The sequence below is a fragment of the Eufriesea mexicana genome, unplaced genomic scaffold (assembly GCF_001483705.2).
Source record: "Eufriesea mexicana isolate 0111107269 unplaced genomic scaffold, ASM148370v2 scaffold2143, whole genome shotgun sequence".
Classification (NCBI taxonomy): Eukaryota; Metazoa; Arthropoda; class Insecta; order Hymenoptera; family Apidae; genus Eufriesea; species Eufriesea mexicana.
Window position 1 is genome coordinate 1 of NW_016910297.1, and position 14,188 is coordinate 14,188.

The following is a 14,188-nucleotide window of genomic DNA, read 5'->3' on the forward strand; positions in this document are numbered from 1 at the left end:
AATTAAAACCTGAAACAAAAAATAATTAGTAGCTGAAATAAAAAATATTAACGCGGACCCTCCGAAGTCGAAGCGAGAACTGGCTCGAGCTTGCACGCGGGCCCCTTATATAGCCGCGACCGGACGAAGATCAGCGAAAATTTCCGAACTTTACCGATTCCTTTAAAAGTTACTTTTCCGCTGTAATAACTAATAATTTATTACCTTTCTTGACTTTTATCGTTAATATACGTTTCAAACTATTTGTTATCGACAATTTTAATTTGTTATTAACAATAAATTTATTAATTTATTACCTTTTTGTAAGTTACGAATAGATTTTTATAAAAATACGTTGTTTGTTTAAGTAGTTGTTAATAATTTATTAACTTTTCTGACTTTTATCGTTAATATACGTTGCAAAATATTTGTTATTAACACTAAATGTAGCAATTTATTAACTGCTTGCTAATTATATATACATTTTCACGTAAATACGTTATATATACTAGTAATAGCCTCTAATTTTGTAATTTTTCCACTTGTATTATAAATTTGTGACCAATTTGTTATTAGAAATAAGTGTAATAATTTTTACACTTTTGTAAATTATAGATACATTTAAACATTAGTACGATATTGTTCAAGTAATAACCAATGAATTAATTCTTTTCTTGTATTCTAAATTTACGCTATGAACAATTTATTATTAATAACAAATTAGATTATTTATACATTTTTATGAACTATAACTGTATTTGAATGACGTCATTGTCAAGAATTCCGTCCACTTACCTCTCGCAACCTCAAAAATCGTCAAATGTTTAACTGAAACATTGAAAATTTACAAAAAATAGGAAATATCTTAAACTTTGTGCGTAGCTCTTAGCTTGGTATCGTTTTCCTGAAATTATTCTTTGGAAAACGATACCAATTACCAGGTCTCACCACGTGGAGGTGGCTACGCATCGAGACCCGACATGCGCCCTAGTGGCGCAGCCTGCTGGCGCTATCTGTATCAAAGGTAGTCTAACCTAACTTCGAGCGAAAGAAGTTAAAGTAAAGCTACTGACAATTTATTAAATATCGTGTCTTACAAAAGGGACGCGATTATTCAAAAGTCCGACTAGCCTACGCGACGCACTCCCGTGTACAAGCAACTTCACACCTCAGCACCCATCCGATCGGGCCTTACTCACCCTGCCACTGCCGATCTCGCTATGGCTTACTCGATGACCTGAGGCAGCCAACGAACCAGTGAAACACCCAGAGACAATCCGAGAGTCCTATGTAAGGCCTAACAGTCGGAATCACGCGCATGCTCCATACCCCGGCTCTATGCAAACATAACCACTAGCCACCAAGTGCTAGAGGGGCAGGCAGGCACGCTCTTGCAATGATTCCGACTGCAGGGCCCATCCCCCGGTCGTGTGCACGGATTGGTACCCAGGACGACTAAGGTCGACGGACCCTCGTATTACTCCAGATGCCTCACCAGCCCGAGGGTCACCAGAGATCCCGATGCAAGACGAGACTGACAGTGGCAGAAATGAGTGTCGGAGACGAGCCGTGAGAATGTCTTACGAGGCGTGGAGTTGTCGAGTACACGGGAAGTACGTCGCGTAGACTAGTCGATACTTAAGAACAATTGCAATTGTAGCGAGAACAATTACGTTCTATTTGGTAAACGAGGGGAATAGAGAATTGATATATTTCGCTCCAAGTTAGGTAGTTTGCCTGTGAACAGATAACGCGCACATGAAACTTAGTCTAGAAATCTATGTTATAACTACTTACAGCTACGTAAGTCTAAACGCACGCATCCCTCGCCGTCCAACGTCTTCCGATGAAATCTTAAAAACTTAAAATCTACCATATAGGTACTTAAATCTACTTAGATGTAATAATCGCACGCATCCCGCGTCGTCCAAAGATGTCTTGAAAAATCTGAAAAGTTGAAAACAAAATATATAAACCTGAAAAGAAATGGATTCGTAACAAATAATAAAAACAAAATAAAAGCGAAACGAATATAAACTACAAAGATTAACCATACGGAATGAACAAGCCAACGATGATACATAAACAAACCAACGGTAAGACATGAAGAACCCAATGATGAGATATAAACGAACTAACGTTGAGACATAAGCAAACCAACTTATTATACGATATAACAATATTATACGAAATATTCGAATTCATAAATGAGAATAAATAGAGAGGGTAAAGAAATCTGAAAAAAAATAAAATAATTAAATTCTGAAACGAAAAAAAAATTAAATCCTGAAAAAAAAATAAATTAAACCTGGAAGAAAAAATTATGATTAAATTGTTTAATGGGGTGGGGTGAGGGTAGGGTGGCTAACCCCAACCTCACTTCGGACCTCCCACCCCTTCGCGCACTAAAAATTTTTGCCCCCTACGTCCCAAGTCGAACTGACAAATGGTTTTAGTTTCGTCGCGTCGGTCCTTATATAGCTGCCGATCAGCCGAACATCGACGGAATTTCCGAACTTTATCGATTCCATTAATTATTATTTCTCTGCGTTAATAGTCGATAATTAATTAATTTCTTCACTTCTATTATAAATTTGCAATGTGAACAATTTGTTAGTGACAATATTAATTTGTTATTAACAATAGATACAATAATTTATTAATTTTTCGCAAATTATTGCTACATTTTAACACAAGCTCGTTATAAATTCAAGCAAATATGCAATTAATTATTAACTTTTTCACTTTTATTATAAATTTACATTGCGTACAATTTGTTATTAACGATATTAATTTGTTATTAACAATAAATAAAATAATTTATAGACTTTATTTATATTTTGCTTTTAGAATATAAATTTCCGTGATGCATTTATATTAAGTATTTTTATGCTTTAAGCAATGTATTACTGACAATTTCAATGTATTATTAATGATAAATTTTATAATTTATACATTTTTTATCAACTATCACTGCATTTAATAATTAACTATAGTTGCTTAGGTGCACAAATGATTATAATTATGGACATTAATAAACTCGGGATACTCTCACCTAACTTGTAAGACAACAATGAATTTTCACGTTATTACTTTTCATGTAATAATTCATTTTAGTCAAAAATCTAGTCCATTTCGAAAAATTCATATTTTTCGAAAACTGAGGGTAACAGAGCAATTTCGATTATGGATTCGTTTTCAGGAAAGTAAACTCCGCATAATTATACAATGGATATTAAAGATTAAAATTCGTTTTGCACATTGTATTCGACGTAATCGTACACTGCTTCATCAAATATTCTTCGATATGCGGATCGGCCGTAAGCACTCGTCTACAAATGAGCTTAAAGCTGTTCAAGTATGCACCCAAAGTTTTTCGAAGAAAAAAATGTCGAGGGATAGAAGACGGGAAAAAAGAAATTATGTCTCGAACTTTCACCAGAAGCACTCTCGTTAATAATTGATAGCTTTAATACTTTGCACAACGTCTAATTTCACATTTATTTTCGTTTCTCGCTTCTTTGACGGTTAATTCATTGCTTTCAGGATCAAAATTTAAAAAGAAGAACACACTAAATTTCTATCGCACTATCATCGCTACGAGGACAGTCAGGAAATTTCAACGATCCTTTGTCTATTAATTCTTGTAATCCATGTTAATTGTACATAGAACGGAAATATATTGCATCGAGGTTTTTAGAACCTGAAATGCAAAAGAGATTGATCATGTATTAAAGCAAGATGTATATGTAAAAAGGAGAAAAATATTGTTTACTTAGAAAATATGAACTATATATATATAGGAATAAAAACACAGTGCATATTCTTTAAATATATACCGTATAAAATTTTATAAAAATGTAAAATGTTTTTAACGCGTGTTCTTTCTTCTAATAGCTAAAGTCCGTGGTAAAGAAGATTATCTTTTTCATTATCATTAGAAAGAATGTCTAATGGATATATTATAACGCTTTTGCTCTTACCTGAGAGAATAGCTGCATGGAAAAAGAACAAAATCTGCCTGCTGTTATAGTTAACGGTGTCCTGGCTCTGCATATGATAATTATTAGCAACTTTGCACTTCTAGGGGATAAATTGTACCATTCAGAATCGTATGCGGCATTGGCCAACTCAGTACTCTGGAAAAATTGTCCATTATAGATACAAGCATTAATTCATTTCCCTTTTTCTCACAGTACCTCGACCGAAAGTTTCTCGCCCACGTAACAATACATGTACAACTGCAGCATCACGTATATAAGATATCCTGACATAAAGAAGATTTGGAGAAAGAAGCATTCGTTCGTTACATCTTTAAGCGACTACAAATAAAATTGCGACAGAATTAGTAAAATTTCAAGAAGGATACGCTCTATTTTCGTACCATGATAACCATTAAAAACTGGAAGCACATCTGAAAGGTGCATCCGAGCATCTGGATCAAAAGCATCACGTTGCAACAATTCTCTACCGTTTTTACGAACCTTAAAAATGCATGTGACATAATTAGCGAGTTTAGCGAAATGTAGCCTAGGGATTATTTTAATTTAAATCCCACCTGTTCGTGGGACGAGGTTAGGGAGATGACAAGTAAAACACGCAAGATATCTAGTTGTAATAATAAAAATTAATAAAATTCTACCGCGAAGAAGTTCAAGCTCTCACACGTTTGCACTCTAATTATTTCAACCTCGTACATTTTCTCCTTTTCTAAACCCGTTCCCTCTTTCTCCATCAGTCGCTTCATACGCGCAACATGGCGTCATGTACCCCAAATTTTCGAGTGCGTTCCTAGACACACTCTTCGCTCGCAATCGACACTCTGGCATAAGTATTCGTTCCACTCGATCCACACGTATATGCCACCCATGCAGAACACTTTCGTTTCCACAGTGGAAAGATTCTTCTTCCCTTAAAAATTGGAGTAACACCGAGACATAGAAAAAGAATCTTCGTTCTGGCAGATCAACGTTTCACTCTCGAGTAATTCGTATTCTCAGTGACACGAAAATTTAGAAAATTTCACATAGAAATTCTCCACATCGACGTATCATCGTCGATCATCCAAAGTTTTCCCATACGAACCTGTTCAGATATATGTGCTTCCGAACGATCTTCTTCAACTTCATCTCCAACTCTTGCTTATCGTACCCCTGAAACTTCTTCAATTGGTTCCTCAAATTCATAAGCTGTGCACAGACGTGTAGAATTAACATGACCACAAAATTGTCCACAACTGTATAGCCGATGGATGAATAAATAATACTCAACAATTGAGCAAGCATTGTCAGTTCGTAGTTTGGGCTGATGCTGACGTTATAAAAGTAGTAACCATAGAAGAAAAGTTTATTACTCCTGAATTTTGCAGAATATATATATAGAACCAGGAAAGAAAAGAGTACAAACAGCATAAGCATAATGCTCCTTCCTATAATCCTCTTAGTGAGCCTCGCGATCACTATCATTGTTTCATGTTCGCTATCGTCCGATGCTGTGTTCCAATCGCGGGCCATGCTGTCCACCAGACATTTCATTGCTTATAAGGGAAGAAAATGGCGAATAGAATATGCTTCAAAGTCTTGTTCTAATTAAATGGACATTACATTCGCTTTCAGTGGTGTATGCAAATTGCAAATTAACTTAACTTTATTAACCTAAGTTCTCTCGATATAATCGAGGCTTATGAAAGAAGTTAGAGGTTGCTGGAATTCGTTTTAATAACGAATGGAATTGCAAATAAATTATTAAAATCGATCAAAGGTCGAAACCTTTACAGACGAAACTATTTACAGACAGTTTATGGGAAAAATTATAAAAATCGAAGGTGGAAAATATAAATTTGATTTGATTCCTGTCTAAATATAATATTATACAATTTTTTAACAAAATATTAAATATAAATGCTTCGTTTCCAATTAAGATTGCGTACAGTTTCTATGACCGTGTATAGTTCTAATCTTTACGACTATGCGAAACTTACGTTTGCCATGGATCCAGATAACGTAGATCTTTATAAGCGAAATTATGAAAGTAATGTTACCCATCGATAAATTCTCGATCACTAGATTAAAATCGTCCGCAATTAATGGGAGATTAAGACACATCGGTACAGAGACGAAGCAGAACATCAAGAGAAACGGTATCAGTACGTAGAAACTCGATGGCCGGTTCCATTTTCTCTCGTCTGGCCAGATACCAATGAACTTCATTGTGAGTTTGTTCAAGACATTCACATATTTTATATCTGATACATAAGAATGTACAAGAAATAATTTTTCTCTTACGTAATCCAGTATACAACGTGTATATTGCAGTTCTATGGTGTACTTAAAAGTTCTAGTTCTATGGCGTAATTAAAAATACATAGCACCAACTTCTTTTATTTTTATTTTATAGACGACGAGATAAAATATAAGTTTGCGCAAAAATTATTATTTCTTAATGGATGCTTGCTAATTAATCTGTAAAATTACCTGTTTGAACATCCATCGAGCTCTCCTTCTTGTAACTAAACCATCGGTTCTCATATTCGAAACCTATTCCTTTTTAAAACATTTTCACAGCGCATGCCTCCTTCGTGCATTAGAAATATCAATTATTCACGGTTATGTAGTTCAGTAAGTTCTCGATTGCATGCTTCAATTGAATGTAATGTTATAGTTCAGCACTTGCAAATATTCGTCTGTAATTATTCATAACCTCTTTGAGCAAACGAAAATGAGAAAGAAGGGATGGAAAGGGCTTGCGTTGTTGCAACTTACTTGTATACATTGTATTACTGGTACACGTTGTATTCTTCTTTTGTGAATACGAGTAAAATTTGTGATAATAATTTTTCAGCAAATATATATATATATATATATATATTTATTTATTGACTCTTCAGTGGTATTTTTATTAAAAATTGGTGCTTCTATAGATATCCGGTTGACCGGCGAATATGATACTTGGAAATTGCATGAAATATGAAGTTGATTTATAAGGTTAATAGCTTGACTTCTGTTCCGTGTAAATTTAGGTTTTTAAATTATTCATTTATTCGATATGATACGTAACTGTTGATACGGAGTTTTGGTGTTTTCTGGATTTTACTATGCAATAAATTTAGTATGCTTTTCGTTATGCTTTCTCGCGATGGAACCAACGGGTGATTGTTGTCTTTAAATCGATATCAATATCTTTCCGCTATGCTTTGATATTAAAAATTAATTTATTATTATCCTTTTTTCCTTTTTTCTGTGACTTCAAGTATCATTGGAGGTGCATGAATAATTTTAAAGATGATGGTGCTTCTACAAGCTGTAAGTTTAAAAAATATACCAATTTTTCAATCGTTTTTTATATTAATAATAATTTTTTATACTATAATAGTATTATACTATAATACTATAATATATAAATAATATGTATAAATTGGTATAATCGTAATATTTTTCTTACCGAACCGTGTGTATAAGTCGTCGTTAATATTTATTATCATATAATCAAATGTATATATTGGATAATCAAAATGACTATCATGGTCCGTATTTTATTGGCATAAACGAGGACAAGCATATTATAGCCATATAGTTATTTATATCTTCGATCAGTCTAACTTTCATAGTCAGTAACACCGACAGGTATCCAGCAGACGTCTTCAAAATCTGACAAAATAAATATGTCTATGAACATTTTAAATTTCCATTAAAAAATGAGCGATGTCACCGAATGTTTAATTCACAGTGTTAGAAAATTCGAAGGAAAGTGGACTAAATTTACCAGCTGTTATTTGAAAGGATACCTTTAATTATCGTTATACTTCGTTTTAGCCAAAAATCGCGCATTTTTAGAAACTCTCACATTTTTCGAAAACTGAGGACGATAGTGTAATTTCGATTAAGGTTCGTTACCAGCAAAGTAAATTCTACAAAAATTACACAAAATTGCAGATGAAAATTCGTGTTGAGTAATGTTGTCATTGTCAATGTTGTTTGAATACCACAAAAGTCATTTTCTTAGAGTTCTCAGATCCCTAGACTTTGGAAATACGAGCATTTCGTGTTTGAGGAAACGCTTTAGAAATCAGTAAATCATTCCATGGCCAAAAGTGCAATTTGTCACGAGGTTGAATAAACTCGGCAAAGTCAATTAATCGTGTGATCGTGTATCGTTGAGCTGTTTGTGCATGGCTAATTGCCTCGTTATTATGCTCTATCTGAAAATATTTGGAAAGCATTCAACCACCATGGGGGCGTCTCGCCTATCTGCAGCTTCGAATTTCACGGGGCGTCTGATAATCGTTCTGCCACGAACGAGGAATCATTCAGTCGACTGGTGGCTGTTGTCTCATTTCAATCAAAATGAGAATACTAACGATACTTGGACTTTTATACCTCCTACGAGAAAGTTACACAGGTAAAACGTTGTCAAGTGTCATTGCCAAATCGCTTCGTTAACTCGACGCAGACAAATTTTCTCACAATCAGTCGTTTATACTATTTCTCAAGTAAAAGTTGCATTTCAACCATTAATAAAATGAAATAAAATTTCATATTAAATTCGCTTGATTATTCGATTCTATCGCTTCTATTTCTTACCGTTTATTTCACCACCTTCGCCAGCGCCATTTTGTTTTCGATCATATTACGAAATGTCTGCAACGCAAACGTCTGATCTTAATTCGAAATTTTCTTTAGTAGCCACTTTAATCGACGTAAATAATATCGGTTTGTCACTCAATTGCAAAAATTATGACAACCCATCGTCATTAACGGGCCTGAAGAGGTACCTTTTCTGCGAATACGACCGTAATGTCCGACCGACTGTGTCTCATCATATTGTCAACAACGTGACCATACAATTGCTGCCAAAAATCCTGGAATTCGTAAGCATTGATTTAAAAATGATCGAAGTCAACATAACCATCTCGAATTTTACATATTTAACGTTATTTCTTGAATCCGTTCTTTAGGATGATTGGAACAGCAGAATGACGTTGCACAGCTGGATGACGCTCGTAAGTGACCATTTTCTTCAGATTTCATTCAAGTACCGATCCAGCATTTTCCGTCCAGGGTGTCGAATATTTTTCATTGTAGGTCTGGTCAGATGTACACTTGTCATGGGAGCCTAGCAAATTCGACGGGATCAATTTTATTCACATGAAAAGTGACGAAATTTGGGTTCCAGATATTTCCGTCTATAATTCGTAAGCAGAAAAATGAGTTACCTGCTAGGAAATGAATTTTCTCTTTTTATTATACTTTATTTCTCCGAAGAATCGAGATAAACTCTTTTCCTCATCGAGGATCTAAAAATCTTGCGGTCTTTGAAAAATTACCGATTCTCAAGTTGTAGGCAGTTGATATTCCGAGCCCTTACTCTCGCTGATTCCTGTTTGATCGAAACTCACGTTCTCCTTAAATAGCGGCGACATGTCAATGGACCAGACCGGTATACCACCGACGTTATGCTTGATCATGAGCTCAGGGACGGTCAGCTGTGTGCCATCGATGAGACACGTAGCTAAATGCGCCACGGACTTTTCTTCTTGGCCCTATGACACGCATCGATGTCGAATTAATTTAGGTTCGTGGGTTCATACTGGAGAAGAAGTGAGCTTCCACCTGGACAGAAAAGGGGTAATTAGTATCTGGTCGAAATGACTGCAATTAGCAACAGTTTTAGAGTTCCAAAGCCTGCGTAGCAGTACAAAAGTTTGACAAACTTACGGAGTGCAATTAAATAATAAAAATCTTTGGATTTTTCGTTAATATTAATACTCAATCTTACGTGATTCCGCAGTTTCAAATGGAGGGATTCTCGAACAATAGCGAGTGGGATTTCAAAGTGGTAAACGCGTACAAAGTGTTAAAGAAATACAAATGTTGCCCAAACGATAGTTACCCCATGATCACCTACGAGTTCGACATACGTCGACATCATGGTATAATGCATACCACGTATATTACACCTGCTATAGCGCTCATGTTGCTTACATTGACTGTACTTTGGTTGGACTCGAGGTCCACAGAAAGAATGGCTATGGCTGGGATGAACTTGATCTGCCATATGCTCTGTATATTTGATTTGCATTGGCAACTACCTCACAATGGTACCAATCCTCCTAGTATATGTAAGTATCTTAAGTATCTTGGACTACGAATGAACTGATCGTTAATATTATTAATTACGAGACCTAACCTAACTTTATTGCGAAAGTGGTAGTATAGAAACATAATTCTACACGAATGTATAATAAAACTACAGAAACGAGGTTCTGCGTGTAAATAATACCACACAGACCTACTTCTACGCGAAGGTAGTAGTACGGAAAGTAGAAGTACTTCTACACGAAAATGGTACTGCAGAAACGTAACTCCGTGCAGATACAGTAGCACGCGAGCGTAATTCTACGCAAACATTGTACCTGTTACGCAGTATATAACTCCATACGAACATAAACTTACGTAGTACACCTCGTAGATCATTAGCAATCAGCGCAGTCGATATAGCAGGTCTCTACTAATCCAAATATTTGCTTTTCCAGTACTCTACTATCGAAATTCGCTACTTCTGGCCGTATTCGCCTTAATGCTAACCGCTTTGCTCCGCAAGATGCAAGAGATAAATATCGAGGTGCCATATTGGATCTCTACGACCACGTCGTTCGTCCTAAGTAACAGGGCCGGGCGTTTCCTCATTCTTGCCGACGACGATTCCAAATTATCGACCGAGAGAATATTGAGCGGAGAAACCGAAGATAACTCAGAGTTGCCAAAACCTCGAACCAGCCCCAAGGAATCGTCGTGGAGACATTTCGCGGCCATAATCGAGTGGTTGTTCTTCTTCCTCGTGATTTTCATCTACGTCATCATTATTATCATCCTTGTACCATCTTCATGAAAATCGTTCTTTGTTCTACGTGTCATCGAAAGTCAACTGTAGATTCTCATTTTTAATAAACAATCATTTATAGCGATGCTTCTCCTTTTTACTTTATGGATCTTTAAATACAACGTTTTTAATTTTAAGCGCTATTGGTTTTTCTTCTATTTTTAATATTTAATTTATCTGATTGATTAGCTTTATTAATAAGTATTTCGATAACACTGATATATATTCCTTTTAATATACACGTGTAAAAAGAAATGTTCGAGTTGTGATAATAGACAGACGTTTAAATCAATTTATCCGTGTGGTAGATAATTAAATATAATTAGGAGATATTTTGGCTAAAGTAGATTGTTCGTACGGTTTCGTTCTATTTTAGACTTCGGAGATTATAATTCGAGATCAGGTATTTCTTTTTCTTCTCAAAGGAGCACCTCGATTTGGTTCTTTCGTCGATTTTATTTCTCATTAGTTCCAATTTGCTTCTAAATATTCCCTTGTTCTTTGGTCTACTAAAAATAGCGTTAGACCAGCGTCGTTTCTCTGAGACGATTTTCTGAATAGAGAAAATGGTCTATTTTTGTTTCATTTATTAACGTACAATCGAAAATTCTAAAACTGATAGAAGCGTGAGTGATAAGAAGCGAAAGGGGGCGGTTTTCAATGTTCTCGGTTTAACATTTCACTGGGCGTGCGACTGTTCTTCTCGATCTATCGATCTGCAGTCACTGTGGATCTGCCGTTTCGTTCCTAGCTCTCACGATTAAATATGAAGAATCTATTTCCTGTTTTATTCGTGATCTTCGACGTTCTTTTAATTAAACAAGCAACTTCTTCGTCGATCTTTTGCAAAGACATCCCAAGAAATACTTCGATGCTACAGCTGTATAACTATCTATTTTGTAATTACAATTCTTACGAGAGAAGTATAGACAAGAATAAAAATACCACTGCCATTGATTTTGGGTTAAACGTATATCACTTCCAAGTTGTGAGTAATCTTTCTTCGCTATTATTTTTCTTTATAAGTCGTTACACGATATAAATTTGGCAATGTTTTATAACGTATAATCGAGATATTTAGGAATTTAGTTTAATTTTAATAGAAGATTAATTGATAAATCTTCGATTCCTTTGTACTTTATTCCTATCCGTTAGAATAATTTGGAGAACACTGTCGAGTTCAACGTTTGGATAAGATTGGTGAGTGAAGTGATTCGTTGACGTATTTCCGATCAGTATCAGAGAAAATTAGAAACATTTTCGTACTTTTTAAACAAACCACAGATCTGGAAAGATTCTCATTTCGTGTGGAAGCCGCAGGATTTCGGCAATATTCGTTCTATTCGCGTGACGAGCAACATGATCTGGACTCCGGACATCGTAATTCACAGCGCGTAAGTTGTCGATAAAAATGCCTGTGATGTAAACAAATGTTCATTAACAATTAGTATAACAATCGTTTCTAAGAAATCTCTAACTTGGAATTTAAAGGATCCATCCGTGGATTAATTAACATAATTCTTCGAACGATCATCCGCCATACTAAGCATTTCGTTTGCAATTTGCAAGTTTCGTTATTAAAGTCTGATCGTTCGATTATTACCATTTGTCTGGACATTTAGAACACCGTGGAACGTCGATATGGAGATACCAACGACCCAGTGTATAATACAGTATGATGGAACCGTAATTTATGTTGCACCGATCATATATCTGACATTTTGCGACTTTGATCATACTTGGTGGCCTTATGATATGATGAACTGCTCCATACATATCGCCTCGTGGTCACATTCGAACAAAGAAGTAACTTTGCGGAGTAAAAATTTTAAACTTGAACCCGAAGTGCGTATAAAAATTCAGCATCTTCGAATCTTGTCTTATCATGACTCTTTGACACCTCAGGATTCTATACATTTACTGGCAAAGAGTTAGCGACGAAATAATAATTTGTATATTTGATAATTTTTGTATATTTTTCTTTCGATTATTTATCTCCTGAGATATGAGAATTAAAATTAGAAATATGGTTTATACTTATTACATAGGAAAAATTGATCGTTTATCACTGTATAAAATGTCTCTTCTTGCTCTTTTTAATTTTAATATACGTATCCCAGAGGATACAGAATATACAAACGCAAATGATTGGTTTATTTCTTAACTTATGTCAGCAAGTGTATCTATTCCTAACTCTCAATTGTATAATTTATTGCTGCGAAATATTAACGGCGTGTAATTTAATGGATTAATTTATTCGAATTCTTCATGGAATGTTAGAAAATTCTGATACACAGTAATTCTTAGCTTCTACTGGATGCGCCCTACAAAAATTTGGAGTGGGAAACAGTGGAAATTTCTCAAAGTAAACACGAAGTTGACTTCAAGTTTGGTTTAGGCTTTACCACCGACTTGTTAGCCTATAACATTCTTATAAAAAGAAAATCCTCCATGTATAGTATAATATACATGACTTTCGCTATAGGTTCGTAAAATGTTATTTATTATTATAAATGAATATACCATAATGGGAATTATCTTATATTTGCATATAGCTTTAATGATGACGACACTGATGGTACTGTGGTTAGAGCCGAAATCCATGGAGCGTATGATAATAGCGAATTTGAATTTTGTTTTGCACCTTCTTTGTCTACTGGAATTGAACTGGATGATTCCTTTCAATGGGGCCTATCCACCACAACTGCGTAAGTCATTGATTTTCTACGATGACGAGTGAAAGGAAAATGGAATAACTAAATAATATTGGAGAAACTTAAAATTTGTTACTTTAAGTATGTGCTCGAGATTAGCAATGTTACCTTGCTTTTCTTTTTTCAGTTGTGTTCTATGAAAAATCTCTCGTCTTAGCAGCATTCTCTCTGATACTGACTAGTACTTTGCGTTATTTAGAAGAATTAAACAACGAAGCACCAATGTGGGTATCCTCGACCATAGTTTCAATTTTGGAAAGCAGAGTAGGTCAAGTATTTTTAGTGAGTATTTTGGATCCGAAAGTATCGGCCAGAATCGAAATGAACGTAGATGACAATACAAATTTGATGTCCCTCGATAAGAAAGAGTTTACCTGGAGATACACTTCTATTTTGATCGGATGGCTTGCTTTCTTAAGCGTTTTATTCGTTTATATAATAATACTAATTGTTTCTCTACCAACGAGCTGGTACAAAAGTTCCTTTCCGTTAAAATCTAATTTATAAACCAGTTTCTTAATTGTAATTTGCATTAAAAACAGGTCAAAAAATGTGAAATAAATGCAAAGTATTTCTGATACAATTATGGTATTGATTAAATAATTTAGTCACGAGTG

At 35.0% G+C, this 14,188-nt stretch overlaps 2 protein-coding genes across 2 annotated transcripts; one reads left to right on the top strand and one right to left on the bottom strand.

The window, feature by feature from the left end:
- Positions 1 to 3,616: 3,616 nt before the first annotated feature.
- Positions 3,617 to 5,513, bottom strand: LOC108549774 (odorant receptor 4). Its single transcript, XM_017903290.1, has 5 exons — positions 5,065 to 5,513; positions 4,364 to 4,463; positions 4,179 to 4,301; positions 3,963 to 4,118; positions 3,617 to 3,682 (listed from the first exon to the last, which is right to left on the bottom strand). The coding sequence occupies exons 1-5, from the start codon at positions 5,511 to 5,513 to the stop codon at positions 3,617 to 3,619; spliced, it is 894 nt and encodes a 297-aa protein (XP_017758779.1).
- Positions 5,514 to 8,300: 2,787 nt separating this feature from the next.
- LOC108549775 (uncharacterized) lies at positions 8,301 to 14,078 on the top strand. The gene is made up of 14 exons (XM_017903291.1): positions 8,301 to 8,376; positions 8,658 to 8,845; positions 8,933 to 8,977; positions 9,060 to 9,169; positions 9,389 to 9,602; positions 9,766 to 10,096; positions 10,511 to 10,860; positions 11,609 to 11,845; positions 12,013 to 12,057; positions 12,142 to 12,251; positions 12,480 to 12,702; positions 13,165 to 13,342; positions 13,413 to 13,565; positions 13,699 to 14,078. Exons 1-14 carry the CDS (start codon positions 8,322 to 8,324, stop codon positions 14,076 to 14,078), a joined length of 2,619 nt encoding a protein of 872 aa, XP_017758780.1. The 5' UTR covers positions 8,301 to 8,321.
- The last annotated feature ends 110 nt before the right edge of the window (positions 14,079 to 14,188 follow it).